Here is a 21,377-nt window from a genome sequence, read left to right as displayed (position 1 = left end):
AATCACTCTGATTTCAGCTCGGTTTTTGGTCTCCACCAACTCCTGAGAAAAATATCTGGCTCTTAAGCTGCTAAATGCTCCGCTATGTTTGCCAGCTAGTTGCTTTTCAATTCTGGAAACAAGGTTTATGAGATCTTTGACAGTGAACAAAGAGAATTGCGAGCCTTAAAACCCCCAAAACAGTTGAGTTGTTAAGCAGAGAGAAACAATATCCATGCAGCATGGCTGTGTTGCAGCTGGCTGGCTAACCTTAGCTTGCTAACGTTATTGCTAGCAAAATACAATCTGAGTGGATGTTTTAGCTGGCTAGCTTGCCAAATTACTCCACCAGCTGACATGATCCACGATCCGCCCAAGCTAAGCTGGTGGTGGTCGGTGGTTGCTTCATGATGTGAGCTGATGGGATCATTTGCAAACTGCTAACTAGTGAGTAGCATGGAGTTAATGCTTCAAATGAAATATATTAACATTAAAAATAGTATTGTTATTCTAAATATAATTAAAATTTACCTGCATCCCTGCTGATCCTTTTATTCTATTTTTTCTGTTTTCATTATTTATATCTTGTAAAGTTCCGTTTCTGTTTTTATTTAATGTGTATTTTCTTATCTGTTGTGTTATATCTGGAGCTGCTGTAGCGTGTGAATTTCCTCAGTGTGGGATCAATAAAGTCTATCTTGTCTCTTATCTTCTTTCAGCGTTCAGTCATTCGTAATTAACGTCACTGTTTGGGCTGATGCCCTGGATGCTGACTGCAGTTCATTTAATGGCCACCGGTGTCATTCCACATAGAGCCTTTAACATAAAAATCAGGGCTGTCAGTTAACATGATAATAATGCCTTTTAATGTGAAATTTTTTAGACACCTTAATGCAGGTTCCGTTATGATGACTCTTTGCCCGAAGTCGGATTTATACTCCAAAACCATCACAGGATGCTACAGAGTCATCAGAAATGGCCGCCGCTTTAGGTGGCTGTTCAAAGGAAAGGATGTTGTATTTCTCTTGCCTCACATCTTAGGCAAGTGGAACTAAGATGCAGGAAAAGATCGAAGTGAGGGAAAGATGGATGCAATTAAAGGAACTGGCATGTGCACTGTGTGTTGATGCTTTGGGATATCCAACCCAACACAATGGATGCGACTGGAACACGTCTCTCCAGATGTCACTATTATTATTATTATTATTATTATTATTAAGCTATGAATCAGACTCCCATTCTTTAACATTTATACATGGAGATTTCAAGGCTCATTCCTGAAGGAAGCAAATAAAAAACAGCAAAACTTTAGCTGAATCACTCTTTCCTGTCTTACTATAATAATAATAATATGGTTTCTTTACATGGACTTAACAATACCAACATGTATTAACCACCCCTACATCAGACGTTCAGGTGGAGCTATAGAGCTTCATACTAAACTCAGCTGGCAGGGGAATGTAAAAACAGGATAGGATTACAGTTATGTGTTATAAGATCATAAGATAAAATGAATGAATGATCACTGTGGGGCAGTTTGTTGTAGCAGCAGAAATAGGGAGGCAAAACAAGAAAGCCATACATCCATGTATGTATGACATGAAAAATCTAAGTTATATAAGGAGATGATGACAAAATGTTGTGCACTTTCTAATGATGTATGAATGTATGTATGCATCTTACTTGAACCCAGTTTATATTCCCTATACAGCATATGGATGTTGAAATGCCTGGAAACGCCCCTATGTAGCAACAAGCATCAGCATCCACCCCTTACTGTCAGGGACCTGGGTTGTTTGGGTGGGAAGTATGGTATTACACAGCCTTTCATCATCCTACTTTTAACTTGGTCCAGAACATGCTGTTAGCCTTAATGTGTTGGAAACTGCTAAAAGGGTCAGAAGGTTACTTGGAAATTAAACCTAAAGGCCGCAAAGGCTTTATAGGGGACAACATTAAAAGAGACTTAAAAACTAGAAGACAGTACAGAGGGGCTGTTACAGGTCTGTTTTTGATTTAAGTGTAACACCAGCAGTGTGGTTTCATCACAGCTGTCAAAACGCTGCTCGGTTGCCAGAGAATGCGAAGCACCTACCTACCGCACACACAGGCAACACTGGCCTGCACACAAGAAGCCTTCAACTCTTTAAATGTAGATCAAGTGCAGCTGCTCATTAGTTCCTATATGAAACTGCACTGTATCAGGTAAAACTGGCTAACAAGTCTCACTATTCAGTGGTTCCCAACCTGGGTCATAATAGTATTGTATTTTTAATTAGTTTATTTCGTTTTTAGCTTCTATTAGTTTCAGTATTAGTTTCTTATTAATATAATATGGGGGGTATTTGTCGGAATAGGTATTAGAATTGAAACACATTGACTCACAGTCACATAGACATTCCAGTCTCAGTAAAAAGATGCACCAGTGCCTCCTCATGTGTGTTGTTAACAAATGTGACCAAAGTGACAAAGACTAAAACTTAAAGACATTACCTGTTTACTTTGTTTGTTGTACGAACACAAGAACACAATATTGTTTCAGTCTTTTTTTTCTAAAGTCTACCTTTTATTTTTATTTCAGTTGTGTTGATGTTTTTTCCACACCTAGTTTTTGTTTTTAGTTTAGTTTTAATTAATTGTAATAATCTTTTTAAGCATTTTGTTCATTTCTGTGAGGTAAACTTATTTTTTAAGTATAGATTATTATTTAGGATCTAATCTTTTGAAGACCTGAACACAAGCTACATTCACAGAGCATTCACTCTCTTGTCCTGTATGAGAAAACTTCAAACAACCAAAGAGCTGATAGAACAATGAGATGAAATCTCTGATCAATACTGCTGATTCACATGATTTATCCCAGTCTGCTGAGCAAATACATGTGCTAATACCATGTATTCTGGTACTGATACCAACACAATACTTTTTTAATACCTTACAACAAAACATGTTTTTGTTGCTTTGTATTGGTCCAGTATTTCCATTGTGCAGACCTTAGACATTTTATAATGTATTCCTATGAGATAAAATGTGTAACCCCTAGTGGCTAATGACTAAATGTAGTGTGATACAGAAATGGCTATATCTCTGTTAAGTAAAAACTATAGAGTCATATCAACACTGGATTCAAAACAACTTCAATTTCAATAATATGTTTGATTAAGTGTGAGTCTGATATTTAATGTGTCAAATGAATGTTAAACAATTGTTGCAGTTTTTAAAAGAACATCTACAAATGAAGGCATGATAACTATGTGAAATCAATAATTTAGATTTTGTCATGTGCAGCCATACGTCTTGTGAGGCTTTTCCATCCCATACTAAATATAGCTATTAATGGGTTAACAAAATATACCAGACATGAAATGTTGCACAAGCCCCTGCATAAATACAGTCTAAAGTTGACAGTGTTCATTAAACAACAATGGTGGCTTCTAATGTGGTTAGAGTAGATGATGCTAGTATCAGTTCTATCAGAACTGGAGAGTATCTTCATTGAAAGAAGAACAAAGAACGGCCATGAAGGCTTTTTTGATGGGAAAGATGTTTGAGCTTTATTCCCGACTGGTACGAGTTTGACTATGTATCCAATCACCTACCAAGTGCCTGCTCTTTTGTTCACACATGTTCCCAGATGGTTCTGTAAAACAAATGCTCTGCCACAGTCAAATTAGAATGTGAGTGGAAAATACATATGTTGGGTTATATGGGTGAACTGTCCCTTTACCTTAGCTACTGAGAATTTAGACTGACATTACTGGAAAAAGAAGAACCTTTAGGAAACAATGTGGAAGTAAACTTCTCATTTTATGCCCTCAGTGACTGATGGGAAGCAGTTTCCTCCACTAAAGTCAACTGACACAATTCTCAGCAAAGTCTGTATTTCTGCCCCACGCATGAAACCAGATCCTCCACTTATTTCCCTCAAGATTTGACTTCACATTTACCTCTGTGGCTCTGCGACAGTGCATACTCTGAGGTTTCTGCACTCGTAAACAACCGGTAACTTACAGTAAACCATTACTCCATCTCCACAGATTGGGACGATGTGGGAATGACAGCTAAATTAGATCTTTTCCCCTAGAAAGCCATTAAACAATTCAGTCTCACAGCAGGAAGGAGACATAGCCACACACACATATACACACTGCTAACACGCCAAGGAAAACTCAAAACCTCTCCATGCGAGTAGTTTAGAGGTTGTACTTTTGTAATCAATAGCATATAAATCCAAATGCTCTCCCAAAGAGTGACAGCTGTTGGATATGTTTGTTATAGATCTTGTTAATCCAACTGTTGCAGCAATATCACTGCTTTCTGGCGCACACACACACTGGTGTCTGGCCCTCAAAGTGTGATTAATATGTCAATACCGCTAAGGCAAAATTAGATTTGGCCTGTAGTCTAGCAGAGACAAACATCGTATAATCAATCATCCGTTGAGAATGTCTTGATTTGCAGTTTCACAGGTGGAGTACAGATGCCGAGTGTCGCTTTCTTAACATAGCACCGTTGCGTGTCTTGTTTGGTATAATTATCGAACATTTGAGGCGATAAGCAGGTTCCCAACCTTTGACTCATAAATTCATCACTCAGAGCTGAGAGCTGTGGCACGCAACCCCAGTCTGAGGAGAGAGAGAACCAATACCACCACATCTCCACACACACACACACACACACACACAGTCATACCTATTATGTGACTGTGGCTGTCTCTCCCTTTCTCCTGCTGCCCGAGGCTATTCCTGTCTCCTCATGCTCCGTGGCATGTCAGACCAAGGATTTACACCGCAGTACACCTATTTACGGTTTCTCCCCCCCCTCTGGACAGCCCACTGCTTGTTTATCTCTTGCGTGGTGACTAAAGATGTACGGTATGTCTCGTTCAAAGACAAAACAGAAAGCAAAAACATACTGAATGCATAGTTTGACTAACTGGCCTCTCACTGTACAAAAGAACATGATAAACATATTAAGAGAATTTATTCATAGACATAGTAAAAGGACAACAAAAGTTACAAACAACGTGAAAACACAAACATCATGCACTGGCAAACATACTGGACATCTGCAAGGTTGAAGGATTTTGTTGAACATCCAGGAACCAATTCTGGTGTGCATTTCATTGCTGACTATAAAGCGGGGCTGCATTAATGCCAGCGGGGTTGAGGACTGGCTGTGAGGCTGTCGAGGCAGTGAGTGAAACAAGGCTCCAGCCCTCTGCTGTACAATAACACGGCACTGCCAACTGGTGGCCCATTCAACAGTTACACTCAATACGGGAGGTCACGTCAAACACTCCTCAAGGGTCATTTATATTCCAGTCAGACAGCTTCCCAACAGGTTAGACAAACTTACTTTGGAGAGAAAACAAAAGCAAATGGGGTTGTAAACTTTAAATTTCCTGGCTAAACTTCAACTGTACTTACAGTGTCTGTGTGCAGGTTTACTGTGCAGTGAGGGATTATTACCACCAAAACAGGTAGCTAATCTGTCTGCTTCTTTACAACCTGTGTGATTGTCTGACCCCTGTTTAAAGATGCTTCCTCATTCTGAGACGTTAAAGTGTGAACCTATGGTGACACCCATTTGTTTGTGTAGCACCGTTCTGAAGCCTCTAGTTTGGCGTTCTGGTTGTCACCAAACTAGAGACTGAGACCATAAACTCATTAGGAAACGAAAAGAAGACTGCATGGTATCTGTGTGCTATTGCAGCCAGTAGAGCTCCCCCTGCTGGCCTTTACATAGAATGCAGGTTTTAAGACACTTCCATGTTGCCTTCACTTTTCAGACCCGGAAGCTCTGTCCATTATATGTACTGTATTCTGTCAATACTAAACTCTAGCTATATGTTCTATATATAGTTCAGCTGTGTTCTTCCATTATACCAAGCGTTTTGGTTGTCTGCCAGAAGCTGTCATACAGATCATGTCATACATTGACTTTCAGTTGTAAGCCACATTTTTACCATCCAATGTTTGGATCTGATGGCCAGAGTTACAGAAATAAATGAACTGCAATGAACTGTAGGTTTACTACTGCTGTTAGCCTGACATTTGCTTTTTAGCTACATTATCTGAAATGTTTATAATTTGGAACAACACATGCTGTGTGTGTTGCTAGCAGAAGTTATAACACTATTAAGCTGTCAAGCTGCAGCCAGTGTCTACAGAGCACCACAAGCCACAGTGCCAGATACGGTTCTAACAGTCGAAAACCATAGAACTGCAAAACGAACTAACTTTAGTGTTGCTGTTTGTACACACAATAGTTGTGTGTTTTTCAGCATTTGTTATGCCTTTACAAGTGCCGGTTACCACAGCAGACAGCTCTTTAAGATGGCTGAATAATGTTGTAGCTTAAACAACAGACAATAAAGAAGGGAATGACTGAGGGCCAATTCAAATCAAGCACGGTGGCAGAAGCGCCAGCCGTCCCTTTTAGTGCCTTTAAGCTATAGCGGCAGGGGGCCGGAGGAGAGACCAAAAACCAAAAAAGGAGCACCCCTAAGGCTGCAAAACAGCAACATGGCAAACAAAAAATAGAGCTGCTAACAAGAAAGGTCTTAAATAAAAGAAAAAAATGACTTTCTGACTGTTTCACTAATCTCACTAGTTTCACTTCTAAAGCACAAATAAACACACCCCTGCCAGCAACAGATGCAACCCCTGCTTTGGTATGAATATGGCCTAAATAGAGTTCCTGTCTTAAATTAGCTTTTTGTTTCACATCCCGAAGGCAGGTTAAGATGATGTCTGTAAAATCAATTTTGTGAATCATTAAGTGTCATGTCACAGTGCCATCTGCACAACTGACAGTTGTTCTCTTTGTCCTGATGTCCTCAGACATATTCAGCAGCTTCCAGATCTGATGTCATCTATTCAAAAGGCTGTTAATGGATTTCATTTCATCAGAGGACAGAGGGGACAGGTTGTAGCCTCTCAGCGCAGGTTTTCCTGTAAACCAAAAAAGACAAACATGAGTCACCTTTCAGAAGACTGCTGGGAGGATATTCAGTGGTTGACTTCAGCTGTCCTGCAGTGGGAACTGGAATGTTTCCACTTACACTGGATTTTATTGTGAATGAGGCCTTTTTTTACCCCAAAATAACATGAAGGATTTCCCCTTTTCAGTGGATTTACCAGAGGAACATTAATTGAGTTGCAGCCCCTCCCTGTTTATTCCGCCAGGTCTAATAGCTATCTGAAACGCAGACTGGCCTCAGTTTCTACTCCCTCTTCCAACAGCTGAACTGCTGGGAGACATTTACGGTTTAACGACACACCAGCATCAACTGGAGCTCCACCAGAAGGATCATTTCCTGTACAAACACAAAGTTCCTGGAGACAAGACACTCTTCCAGCATAGACTGTAGACATATTTCAGACATGATGACAGCAATTCCCTACTTGTTTTTCCTCAGCTTTCATAAGCCCAGAGATTGCAGGTCAAGGGTCAAGAGACAAATGGTCTGAAAAAAGTTTCAGAAGTTTCCAAGTGAATACTAAGTACAAAGCCAGTGAAACATCTTCATCTGAGGATACAAGCTGCCTATTAAAAGTATATATTTGTTAAAATATATTTCTTATATAACCTTGTGTTGTATAATGATAAATACATTTCCTTCCTCATATCACCAGCAGCTCAGCTTTTACATTTAAAAATATATATATATATACACCGGACGTATGTCAGGACCGTATGAAAAACTAGATACCGCCTAATGGAAATAAACTACTAAAGTGCAACTGCCATTGTGGGCTGGATAAAGTAACACACACCTATACAATATATTGTGGTCCAATAAAACACCAGCAACATCTCCAGCCTTAAAAATGACCACAGATTGAATCAACACCTCTCTGACTGTGTTTCAACAAGAACTGTTCAAAAAGGAAGCACGTATCACAAGGCTGTGGGGCTGCACTGACTGCACAGCTGTTTATACTGTTCACTGTGGCTACGGTCAAATGTACAGCTAGCCTAATCACAATGGCTGTCACATTATAGATTTGCACCCCAATACTGAGCTGATCTCAGAAGAGTTTGGAATTTGGTTTTTTTTTTTCAGAGAGTAGGCGCATCCGCTCAGCACCTCTGTGCAAGATTTCTGCTGGTTGCCAGATAAACGTCAGGGTGACATGGCTGCAGGAAAAGACACAGTGTCTGACTGTTGTTTGCCAAAAATAGTTTCTACATGGAACTCCCCATAGAAACCACCAAGGATGTTTTTTAAACATGGGTTTGTGTACAGACAAACTTCTAGTCTTAACCCTAAGCTAATTGCCTCCTTGAGCTCTTAACACACAAAGAAGCTTTTTTCCCAAAAAGTCAAACTATTGCTTTAAATTTGCATCTTGCAAGTGATCAACTGAACAGCCAAAATACTCATCATACCTTGCATCTCATTGAGACGATTGACTTTTGCTTTCAGTCCTTTGCGAAGGTCGTTTATCTCCTTGTCCAGCTGCTCTTGGTCTACAGATTAGGAGCAAAGATCAGAAGAGTTCAGGATGATCTCACACGTAGCAACAATTGGGCTGGGTATTGCTTTAAAAAATTCAATACCGATAACTTGACTTTAATGTCGGTTTTTGAACGATTCTTTTTCGAGATACAATTTTTACAAAAGAAAATTACATTACACATTATGCTGCAGTTGCTTACTCAAAGGAGGAAACTGTTCAAAGATCTGTGAAATAAAGAAACTGATGGAATATGTGTACAGTACAGGACTGTATGAAAAGGTATACATTTTTGTCAAAAGGAACGCTGATAACAAATAGTAATGGACATTGTAAAGTCTAATCTGCCTAATCCAAAGAAGAAGATGAAGGGAATGGCAGTGGGCCTGGAGAGACCTCTTACTTTCTCTGTGCTAAAGAGCGGTGGACGACATGGTGAACAGACTCCCTGGCGAGCAGATACAGGTTAGCTGCACTGGTAACGAGCAGCACAAAGGTCACACTGTTCACACTGCAGGCACAAGGCTGATTTGTTTTTGCTCAAAAGTTCCTCAGATCTTTTTTTTTTCTTCAGTGCAAACGGTGAAAATCCCATGGAATCTGAATCTATTTGGACCAATGTAATATATGGTCCGAATCAGATACAGGTCTGATGACTACTATGTTATCTGTGCAAACAAGCAGCTATCAGTGAGCGACTGTTTACCTGCATGCCCCTGCAGCACGTAATGTTAGACAGCCTGCTGTCTGCTCATCAAACTTTGGTCGTGAAAAACAAAGCATTTTTTAATACTCAAAGTAGTATCACAGCAGTTTGGTTGGTGCCATAAAAGTATCAACGTTCAGTACCCAGCTCTCAGGTACAACACATCTATTTATTTAGAGTGAAAATCTACACAGTACATTCAGATTGTATTAAGTGGAATCTTTTACCTTTCTGAATCATCTCCCTCGTTTTCAGCTTGGGAAGTTTGATGAACATGTTTCCGAAGCAAACCTTCACTTTCTCTGCAAAAGACAGCAGTGTTTCATTTCAGGTAGGGCTGCACAGATCATCACAATATTATCAAAACTGCAATATGGCCGAGTGCAAGATGCAAATCACAGAAGCTGCAATGTGTTTGATGAAGGTAAAACGGGACAAAAATGGGACAACATTATAATGAAGTACTGTATAGCTGCAGCGATTGTTCTCCAGATTTAGGAAAACATGTTTGTTTGGTCATCATCATGGTTTTAAGTATTTGTGATGCAAAAATGTCCACACTAATTATGAATCACATCACAATCACAATATCTGTCTAAATAATTGCATTATGATGTCCATATCATGAAGCCCTAATTCCAAGTACAACCAATATTACCACTGTTTACTTAACTCATATGAAAATACTAAACTATGTCCTCCACTGTGAAACCACTGGGAGCACTGTTTTCATAAGCTAAGCCAACGTGTCCCTGATGTCCCCGTTTGAATGTCTGAGCTGAGATGTGTGGTAACACTGTGAGTGAAACAGGACACACACTGCAAGGCTTCCTCTCTGACAGCAAGGTCACTCACCTGAGTCTGACATTTCATCTTTCAGGGCGTTCAATGCCTCTCTGTTCCTGTTTCTCTTTGTGTCCAGGTCCACTATCTGAAACATCAACAGAGATCATTAGTTCACAACCTTAACCAGTAGCTGATGCTGCAACATCTATTTGATCTTTTTATGGATTGTGACAAACAAGCAAGTATCATTTTTCAGCTATCTGGATTAATGAGTAAAACCTAATCACACACACAACAACCATGTTAGTAGAAGATTTATAATATAACAGTGCAGTATCAGAGTGTAGCGCTGCAACTAACGACTTTTTTAATCGTCTGTCGGTCCTTTTCTTGATTAATCAATTAGCTGTTTGTTCCATAAAATGGTGAAGAATGTTGATCAGTGTTTCCCAAAGCCCAAGCTGATGTCCTCAGATGTCTGGTTTTGTCCTCAACCCGAAGACGTTCAGTTTACTGTTTACATTTGTGAGAAGCTGAAATCAGAGACATTTTTTGGACATTTAGTTGACAGCTAATCAATTAATTGACTAATCTTTGCAGCAATAACACAGTGTTTCATGGGAAAGAAATAACTAGAGAGGGGATCAAATGCAGTAAAGGGCCACAGGTCGGACTCGAACTCATGGCTGCTGCCTCATGTTCCTCTGGCTGCTCCTGATAGTACTGAACAAAAACCAATCAGAGTCAATCAATATATTGTCAATATAGATATTTTAGCAGCCAGTATTTGATGATCTGGGAATGAGACTTAACAATCAACTATCTTCCTCTGCTCTGATTGGCTGTTTTCGTCCAGACCCAGTGTCCTCCTGCAAATCCCATCAGGAGCTCTAAGAGGAGCCAGAGGAACCAGATTGTTTCACACATCATCTGTCTCACGTTCTACTGTCAGGATACAGAGAACGTTTCAGTGAATATGAGAAAAAGTTCATTTTTATAAAAGTCACCTACTGTTACTTACAAGTTCTACCTGCATGTGTGACACTTTTCTCTATTCATTGTACAGTCATACTTAGTTTATTCTGTATTTATTTATCAGAGACATATTTCAATCGCTTTGTTTTTGATCAATAAAGTTTATTGGTTCTCATTCACTGATCATGTGTGGCAGAGGCTCGAGGGCCGGGTCTGTTAAATGCTAATAAGTGTTGTTTTATATCGGTTCAGTGACAGTCACTATAGTTCTCCAGCCAGTCTAACAGCAGCTCACTATACACACCGGATGATCTTCAGATATAACCCAGCTTTAAGATCCAGACCCTCCGGGAGAATAACACGTCCTGCCTGAGACTAGCGTACAGCTAGCTAGCCTTGCATTGCGGTGTATCACGCAGTAGCATTGCCAGATGTGTTCATTTTCAAACAGCTGCAAATATAGCGTCAATAAAATAAAGTGACCGAACCACGATTCTTTCAGTTAGCTTAGCTGCTAATGTCCTCAAGTGTAGTGTCCGTTAGCAGAGCTAGAACGCTCTTTATCGGTCCTCTGCTAACTGCTAGCAGCGCAGTGTTCCCATGGCGGTATTTCGTTACCTGCTGTTTAGTAGTGAGAACATCTTCAGCTGCCTCCTCAACTTCTGTCAAATAGTCCAACACACGCTGGGATACGGCGTCCATGTTGGTTGTGTCGCTATAAAAATACGTCCGGTGAGAAACAACTGACCGGAAACAGAAGACGCATAATAATAGTTCCCCCACAAACACTCTGAGATGTGCCTGCCAGCAGGTGGCGGTAATGCTCCTTTAGCCCGGAGACACCACAGCAATTATTATTTTAAACTTTATTGAGCTTCTTCAAATAACAAACTGGCATCGTCAGTGGAGGTTAAGCAATTTAATTAATTTAAAGGGGGTTTGATCAAGATATAATATTATAGTATATATATATAGAGTCAAGTCAAATGATTCATACCCCTGGTAAATTCTGACTTAGTTACTTTTATTCGAGCAGCAAGTTTTTTTTTGACTGTAAATGACAGACTTCTCCCAGAAGATAATAAGACGATGTACAAGAGGCATCATTGTGGAAAAATATATTTCTCAGCTTTTATTTACATTTGAACAAAAAGTGGCATGTCCAAAATTATTCATACCCTTTGCAAACAGTCTATGGGAAAATCCAAATTCTATACCATTCCAAATAGTCCAAGCGGTTCTAAAGCATCCTAATTACCCTGATTCATTGGGAACAGCTGCTTTAATCCACTCAACAGGTGAAAAACAGCAGCTCTCTGCAGTTGGTTTGTGGACAGTCATGGCTAAGACAAAGGAGCTCACTGAGGACCTGCGGCTGCGCATTGTGGCTGCTCACAAGTCAGGAAAGGGCTATAAGGCCATATCTAAATGTTTATTAAAAAATACAAGACGTTCCGCACTGTGGGAAATCTCAGAGGATGTGGTCGGAAGCAAAAAGTGACACCTGTGCTGGCCAGGAGGATAGTGAGAGAGGTGAAAAAGAATCCAAGAATCACCACCAAGGCCATCCTGTTTGGCCACAATGATGTATCCTTCATTTGGCATAAAAAAGGAGAAGCCTTCAACCCTGAGAACACCATCCCCACTGTCAAACATGGTGCTGGGAACCTGAGGCTTTGGGGGTGTTTTTCAGCCAATGGACCAGGGAACCTAATCACAGTAAACAGCACCATGAAAAAGAGCAAACACATCAAGATTCTCAACAACAACATCAGGCAGTCTGCAGAGAAACTTGGCCTTGGGCACCAGTGGACATTTCAGCACGACAACGACCCAAAACACACAGCAACAGTGGTGACGAAATGGTTAGCGGACAAAAACATTAACATTTTGCTGTGGCCCAGCCAGAGTCCTGACTTGTCCTGCTGGTTTAATAAAAGTTACAACCAAAGTCAAAACCTGCCAGGGGTATGAATAATTTCGGGCTTGACTGTATATATAACATTATTATTACCTAAAAATGTAACATCTTTGTTTTGCATAAAAGCACCACACTTTGTGAACTACTATGTAGGAGTATATACTTTTTAATGAAAATCATTCAAAATTGGTAATATAGCAGACCCACCGGGGAATTAGTTTGCCCTGTGTTTGAGCATCTTAGCCACTAACATTTTTGGATGTGAACATCTATTTTTCATCAATTTCTAGAGACTTTCATTTATCCAATCTTTCATTTAGAGAGGTTTACACAAAGCACTGATCGGTTCAAGGCTAGCAGTGCACCCCCCTTTCTTCTTCTCACAACCGCTCAGGCTCTGTTAAGTTGTACAGGGACTGTGAGTGAACAGCAATGTTCAAGTCCCTGCCACTAAATATGCAGTGGTATGTTGTTTTGGAGTCACGTCTGTGTGGCTTTGCGGTTGTAATGTCTGTAATTCAGTTGTTTCGCAGAATGCAGTGGACTTTCTTCGAATGTTTGTTTCTGCTTGGCATAGCATCACTATACTTCATACCCCCCCTCACAGACACATCAGTCAGACCGTCGCTGGGACTAACTAGCATTTCATTTGAAAAACCCATTCAATTATTGATTCTAGCACAATTAGGTCTTATTTTGAAATGAAAAACACATTACGGCTCAAACTACATGGCTCTTATAATACCTCTATATACCTCATTCAGAATGGTAAGATTTGTGTTATATCGGCCTTATAAACTGATGAGATATTATATGATCTGAGAGTAAGTGTTGAATGTCAGTGTCAAGTGTCAGTAATAAATCAGTGAAGAAACCAAACAGCCACAGAGGACTGGGCCTACATCACAGCACTCCCACACATCTTCCTGTGATTTGAAATAATTACTTAATTATTCATTATAAAAAAAAATAATAATAATAATTACACCTGACAATTATAATCGTTGGTTATACTTTAATAACTTTTATTGTGTGTTATTTTGTTGACAAACCAAACCAGAGTCACTATGTGTTGAAAATCCTGAATACAAATACATACACAATGTCTTGTGCTGACGAAGGCTTACCGGGTTGACGCTCGTAAGATTTATGTATGATCAGTAGTGCATGTGAACATCCACTGCTGCATTAGCTTATCTGACTGCACTTACAGCACTGGATTAAACACAAAGCTGAGGAGAAAAACATCTGGTCAAACATAACATCCACTGGTAGAAAAATACATTTACAGTCTTGTTACATTCCTGTCAACCAAACATGACTGAAAATATACATTCTGTTGACTGTAGCTGTGGTGTACAGATTGCAGGGTTCCTACGCAGTGTGGAAAAAATATTTGAATTGATTTGAGTCCTTTTCAGATCTGGATAAGTATGGAAAAATATTTGTTTCCTTTCTAAAAATAAATAAAAAAGAAGAAAGACTGGGACAGTGGTTTTTAATATTGACAGATGGATGTTTCAAGCAAGATGCCCTTCCTCATCTCAGACTTCTCCCCGACACATGAATCTGGCAATACTAAAGAGTCAAACTGGAGGGCTGTCCCAGTCAAGACCAAATCAAGACATCTACAAACAAATTAGTATGAAAGAAAATGCTGCAGTATCTCTGAATTGCGGATATACATCAAATCCAAATAATTCAATTTTATTTGTATAGCGCCAATTCATAACAGAAGTTATCTCAGGACACTTTTCAAATAGAGCAGGTCTAGACCGAACTCTTTAAAACATTATTTACAGAGACCCAACAGTACCACCATGAGCAAGACCTTGGCGACAAGGGCAAGGAAAAACTGCCTGTTAAAAGGCAGAAACCTAGGACAGATATTTAGCTTGTGTGAACATTTATGAGTTCTGCAGTGATGTAGTTTAAAGTAAACTATGTTTTTTGTGTAAGGAAACCTTTATTATCATCGTCGTTTGCATGGACACAGTAAATAAACAAGGTTGCACAGATGCTGTAATAGCATGAAGCATACATTGGAGTTTAAAATCAATTATTTACATAATAAACATCTAGCTATTTGTAATGAGATGTCCAAAATGGTTTTGTCCAAAATTTTAGTCTGGAAAAGTCTGGAATGTTGAAAGGTATAATATGTCGGAACCCTGAGATTGAATTTACAGTACTCACATTGTTGTTATGTAACAAATTCAACCTGTTTGGGTCTGTTTGGTCTGTTTCTAGGAGATTTTTTGGACCCAGGCAAATTGTCCATTATTGCAGTGACGGCATCTGGTTTTATTTCCTGTTCCTTGAGCTCAGCTGCTCTCCTCCGCTCAGCTCCTCCTCTCCTACACTCAGAACCGCTCCGTCTTTTCTCCGATGCACCTCTCTCTACCCCGCCTCTCCTCTGCTCTGAGCCGCTCCTCCTCCTAAACCCCGCTGTCCTGTAGTCCAACACATCCCCCCACGTTCCCGAGCGCTCCCTCTCAGCCCCGGCACTAGAGTCTCTGGCAGTAGAATTAGGTTTCGCATTAGCACCTTGAACGGGGTTGCGGATGTTGCCCGAGGCTTGCATCCTCCTCAGGTGGTTGTTGGTCCTCACAGGGCTGCTGAACCTCTGAGCCTGGGACGCAGAGCTCTTGTCAGAGGGGTGCACCCGGCTCTCGCTGTAGCTCCTTTTAGGAAGCGATGCTGGACCCCTGCGCTCCAGCATGGGGCTCAGCCTGGACTGACGGCTGTGGCTGAGGCCAGAGCGGCAGCACGACGTGTTACAGGTGGAGTAGCGGATACGGCAGAGGGTGCAGGCACAGCCGGAGAGCAGGGCAGAGTGGCTGGCCAGAGAGGAGAGGAAGGTGAGGGGGAAGGCACGCTGACACTGGAGGATGCACTTTGGAGAGCTGAGGCGCGACGAGGCAGCGGCAGGGGACCTGTGGCAGCTGGATATGACATCCGACACCGCTGACTTCCCACTCTCCTCCTGGGAGGTCTGGATCTGGCGCCACTCCAGCTGCAGCAGCCTATCCAGGTACCTTTCCAAAGGGCCCACAGGCCTGGGTCGAGGGGCCCCCCGGCCCTCCATGTTGTAGAAGACCGCCAGCTGACTGAGGTTCCAGGAGTTAAAAGGTGGAGGAAGGAAGTCTGGGAAGTCAAAACCACCATGGCGTCCTTTGGGCCCTCGGCCGCGAGGGGAGCAGTCTTCAGCCTCGATGACCTCTGGCCTCAGCTCGAGCTGTGGAGGAACCCGACCAGAGGGCCACACAGGAAGTCTCTCTGACTCAGACAAGTCGCTGTCGCTGTCACCTTCTCCGTGGCCGCTCAGACTTCCTGCCTCAGGGTTCGATGACAGTCTCTCCAGCAGATCAGGACTTGAATCAGTCAGGCGGTGGCAGGGGAAGGCTGGTGTGTGTCTGCTCCCTCTGACACCTGTGTGTTTGTGTTCTCTGCGGCTGCAGTGTTGAGCAGCAGGCCGCACCTTCGGCTCCATCCTGTCCTCCGCAGGGGACTTAGACTCTGAGGTTCCCTGAGCACTAGAGGGGAAGTAAACGATGCTGGCTTAGAATACAGGCAAATCCATCTATCATTCATTCAATCCAACATAAAAAAACACTTATTTTTCATACTTACATTTTATGCTGAAGTCAATAATAGAAAATGAACAGGCCACAGACTAAAATTGATTTTGATATTTAATTTGTGTGATTTGTGTGAAAAGGAAGTTAGGCTACTAATCTCTTTATGAGTTGCAGTTAGCCTACCACTGCAGCAAATACACATAGGCGATGGCACTACCTGACTGAATGAATATGACTTTAAATGTCAATATAAGCCTCTTTTTTTCAACAAGTATTTTGGAACATGTCATGTAAAAAGTCTTCAATTGTGTGAACAGATAAACAATAAACAGTAAGTATATTTCTATAAAACGTAGAAAAACAAATGTTTAAGTTCATATTCATCATATTAAATCAGGCTCCGCCGTTGTCCAAGTGTATGTACTGCAAGTTTATCAAGTGCAAGAGTTCAGGAACTTCCTGGCTTTACCAATCAGACATATTAAATATAAAAAATCTATTTTGGTCTTTTCATTTCCTATTTTTGAATTGAGCATAAAATCTAAAGTAATAATAATAATAATAATAATAATAAACTTTATTTGTACAGCAACAAAGCTACAATGTGCCTGACATGGCCTGAACCAAGATTAAAAACATTGTAGAAGAAATAAAAGAAATAAAATCGAAGTGAGTTAGAATTAAAAGTAAAAATCAGTAGCAACAATAAAGCAGATAAATCATATTGCAAAACCAATCACACTGGGGCAGATGATACAATTAAAAGATACAAAATTAAAAGAATAACATACCAATCACTAATATATGGTAAAACCAACAATATCAATACAATACAGCAATATAATAGATTAAAGATGATGGAAAATGAAACGTGTTAGAATATATAAAAGATGTTTTAAAAGGATATGATTTAAGAAGTGATTTAAAAGATGTCACTGATTCAGCAAACCTTAGCCCCTCAGGCAGCTGAAGGGCCCTGACTGCAAAAGCAGTAGCCATGATTTGTTTCGTGCTGGATTCATAAATGAATAACAAAATAACAAAGCATGAAACTGGCACAAACTGCAGCCTCACCTGTGTTGAGACGTATTGCGTTTGGTTGAGGGTGTGTTAGACTTGTGCTTTCTTCTCTGCTGCAGCTTCTGTGATCACAGAGAGTCACTGTTAGGCCTGCACACACATTCTACTGATCACTAATACATCCACACACATCATCCCCAAATATTGATGCTGCATCTTTTTCATTATTAATCAATTAAAGCTCCAGTGTGTAACATTTAGGAGGATCTATTGGCAGAAATGGTAGAATAAATAATATTCATAAGTATGTTTTCATTAGTGTATAATCAACTGAATAAGAACTGCTGTTTTTATCTACAGAGGTTCCACAGAGTCTACTATGTTGAACCACTATGTTTCTACAGTTTTACAGTTTTACAGCCACCGTGTTTTCTCCTACACGCTGTAAAACCAGATAAGTTCATATAACTCAAAAAATTGTTGGAACTGATTTTGAACATTTTAAAGTAAAACTAACTAAGTTTAAGTTAAAAATATTATTCTTGATCAAGTATCTTTAGTCATTTTAACTGATAATGATTTCTATTTGTCCTGTAAAAACAAAATACCTAAAAAGTTTCTAATTAGGAATGTTTCTGTAACTTACAAAACCTAGTTAGTGCCACTTAAAATTACAAGTAAAAGTGGATTAATCAAGAATCTTTTTAACCTAACAAATTGTGTTTAAGTGTGACTTAAACATTTTAATGTAGTCAGTTTCAACAATTTTTTTGAGTTAAAGGAACTTATCTGGTGGATGGCTGTGCAGTGTAGAGTAAATGCAATCAGCAAGTACACTGCGAGATGCCGCTAAATCAAACAAACCTTAAATCATTTGGTCTTTGAATCGTTGGAAAATTGTGAAAAATGCTCCCATAGCTAGACCACCGCTAGAGGGTCCAGTTGAATTGAACTGAATGACTTTGCTAAATTGCAGAAAAGTTTTCTGCTATTTCTGATTTGTCCACTGAAAAAAGTAAAGTAAAATACTATATTGCTGTTCAATTCCAAAATATATGTGATCAAATGTTTAACGCCTTTAGATCTGTAAAGTGTAATGCACATGTAATGAGTGTGAGTGAATGTGGAAAAACAGACATATTGTTTTAACTGCACTTATTTTTCTTAAAGGTCCAGTGTGTAACATTTAGGAGGACCTATTGTCAGAAATGGAATATAATATTCATAGGTATGTTTTCATTAGTGTATAATCACCTGAATATAAGAATTGTGGTGTTTTTGTTACCTTAGATGAGCTGTTTTTATATACAGAGTGAGTGGAATACAACATGTTGAACCACTATGTTTTTCTACAGTAGCCCAGAATGAACACTGACTCTAGATAGGGAGTTTTGTGGATACTTTGTAGTTTCTCCTAGACACTTCACAGCCCGTTCTCATTCCCAGGTCAAATACAAATGATGCATGAGAGGTTCCTCTGGCTCCTCCTGGTGCTCCTAATGGCATTTACAAGAATCCACTGGGCCTTAACGAAAACAGCCAATCAGAGCCAAGGAAGGTAATTGATGGTTGAGGTTCCCAAATGGGAATGAGACTCAACAATTATTTTATCTATTTCATGCTCTACTGTCAGAATGTTGTTAGGTTTTTTTTTAATTACCTACTGCAGCTTTCAGACATCTCATTGTCTTTTTTGTAAATGGATGGTTCATGACTTGTTTATGACCCCTTGCACTTCTTTACACGAAAAGAAAGGGAACAATTTGGAGGTGTTTTTATTTTTATGTTGTTATCATGCATAGGTTTTACTGCTCTGGCCCACTTTAGATCAAGTTGGGCTGTATGTGGGGTGGAGCAGAAGCACACATTTGAGAAAGATGAATAATCAGAATGGTTGCCAGATCATTTCTTGCTGGTGTCAGTTCTGCTCCACTCTTACCTTCTCATTATTATTCTCCTGACTCGGGATCGTGCACTGTGGCTGCAGGGACTTCCTTTGTGACTGCCGCCGGCCCATTTTGTTGCTTGATAAAAAAGAAAAAGATGAAATATTAAATGCAAGCAATGACCCAGATAACACTGCACAAGAAAACACAAATGCGATACAGAAACTGGAATATATCGCGGGATTTGCAGTGCCGACATGTGTGCTGTAATTCCACACACGGAGCAGAGATGCGTTTGGAGATCAGAGTGCGGATAGAGAATAACATATGATCCCACGCTACCTGCCCACATTAGGCCTGTTGTTGCTCCACGACGCCTTCTTCTTCCAGTCCCTCTCCCTGATGGAGACCCACTCCAGGCATTGTTGTGGCACTCGCTCCTGCAGGATTGTGCCCATCCCAGCGCACACAAGGCACCAATGAAAAGGGCGAGTGGGCTGTTCACGCGAAACACGGCGGTGTGATCATAATGAGCGGGGGGGGGGCGAAATGCTCGAAATGCGCCCCTCTTCTGCAGGATAAAAATACGTGTGTGTGTGTGTGTGTGTGTGTGTGTGTGTGATGATCAGTTGTCGTCCAGCAGAGCGCAGAGTAGGGCCCTGCTACAGTATGATGCTCTACCTGGAAGGGAGGTGGGGGCGAGCCTGGGGGAAGTTTACACAATGTATGGAAGCTCATTTCCGCCAATATGACCGAAAAAAAAAAAAAAAAAAAAAAGACTATGTAAATCATTATAAGGAGAAACCTTCTCAGTATTTTTACCTAGTATCTCAAAATAATGAGAAACCTTTAACCTAAGTAATTTTTTTTAGCATCTCAAAATAAGGACTTAGTATCACAAAGTCAGTATTATAAGATATATCAATATTTTGAGAAAGTTTCTCATTATAATGATTTACAGAATCGTTTTCTGTCACATTGGCAGAAATGGGCTTCCATACAAATGTGTGGACATACAGGGGGTCAATACTGCCAAATGGGTGCCTTTCCCATCCCTAGGACATTACATGCATAATTATGTGTAAAAACTATACATGATATTATGAAGCGTCCTGCACTTTGTTCTAATTGCAATTTAAAGATAAATTATGTAAAACCTTAATAGAAACCACTACAAAAAAAAAGGATTTCAGCCCACTCTCACTTTACCGTGAAATATAATGATTAGAGTTCTTCAGAAAGCTTATTTTGTATTATTGTGTGACTCTTATTTTCAGATATAAAATATTTTTTATATGTATATAATATGTTAGTTAATCTTCACATTTTAGTTGTGTCCGCAGGTTTTCACTCTGATACGCTGTTGCACATTTCACAAGTCACATGATCAATTCAAGCATCATTTGAGTCTTCTTAAGGCAACGGGAAGACCAAAAGTAACACCTCTCACTCTATTTTCTTTATTTTTGATCATATTTAAAGTATAACCAGGAAGGTAAACCTCAAAGTTCAGTCCTGTGACCTAAATTATGTCTTAGATGTGATTATATTTAAAAAAAGATAGTTTTGGTAAACCAGCTCAAGGTGCTCAGTGTCGTCAATGTCACTGATGCCATTTTGGCTACATTTCATGTATTTGCTAAAAAGATGCTAAAAACTCACTCCTGTTACCAAAAATGAAAAAATCTTACCATGTAAAATATAAATAGAATGGCCTAAGATTGACCATTACACATTTTGTATAGTTAAACGTGTGTTATTAGATAGAGTGATAGAAAAAAAGATAAAAAATGAAGTTTAATGTTAACGGGTTACAACATGCAAATAGCAGGGATTCGGTGGAAAGGCCCACAGGCAGACTATGCATATGTGTGTGTTTGTGAATGTGCTTTTGCAAGTACATAGAATAAAGAATTAGTTAAATAAAGTTAATAGAAATTTTAGGGAAAAAATATCAAACAAAGATTCTTCTTTAGGCCTGTTTTATGATGAATTAGTGGAAGTACGGTAAAAAAAAGTAGCATAAAATGGACATACTCAAAGAAAGTACAAAAAAAT

The 21,377-nt window shown here is 39.9% G+C and overlaps 2 protein-coding genes across 2 annotated transcripts; both read right to left on the bottom strand.

Annotated features, from left to right (window-relative positions):
- Positions 1 to 4,945: 4,945 nt before the first annotated feature.
- pdrg1 (p53 and DNA-damage regulated 1) lies at positions 4,946 to 11,684 on the bottom strand. The gene is made up of 5 exons (XM_051415078.1): positions 11,530 to 11,684; positions 10,006 to 10,081; positions 9,378 to 9,452; positions 8,377 to 8,457; positions 4,946 to 6,935 (listed from the first exon to the last, which is right to left on the bottom strand). Exons 1-5 carry the CDS (start codon positions 11,611 to 11,613, stop codon positions 6,853 to 6,855), a joined length of 399 nt encoding a protein of 132 aa, XP_051271038.1. The 5' UTR covers positions 11,614 to 11,684; the 3' UTR covers positions 4,946 to 6,852.
- A 2,143-nt stretch (positions 11,685 to 13,827) lies between these two features.
- Positions 13,828 to 21,239, bottom strand: fam217bb (family with sequence similarity 217 member Bb). Its single transcript, XM_051415002.1, has 4 exons — positions 19,662 to 21,239; positions 19,373 to 19,457; positions 17,488 to 17,555; positions 13,828 to 16,368 (listed from the first exon to the last, which is right to left on the bottom strand). The coding sequence occupies exons 1-4, from the start codon at positions 19,775 to 19,777 to the stop codon at positions 15,036 to 15,038; spliced, it is 1,602 nt and encodes a 533-aa protein (XP_051270962.1). The 5' UTR covers positions 19,778 to 21,239; the 3' UTR covers positions 13,828 to 15,035.
- Positions 21,240 to 21,377: the final 138 nt, after the last annotated feature.

The sequence above is a fragment of the Dicentrarchus labrax genome, unplaced genomic scaffold (genome assembly GCF_905237075.1).
Source record: "Dicentrarchus labrax unplaced genomic scaffold, dlabrax2021, whole genome shotgun sequence".
In the NCBI taxonomy this organism is placed as follows: Eukaryota; Metazoa; Chordata; class Actinopteri; family Moronidae; genus Dicentrarchus; species Dicentrarchus labrax.
Note: the sequence above shows the minus strand (reverse complement) of the source record. Positions and strands in the feature narration are given on the sequence as shown.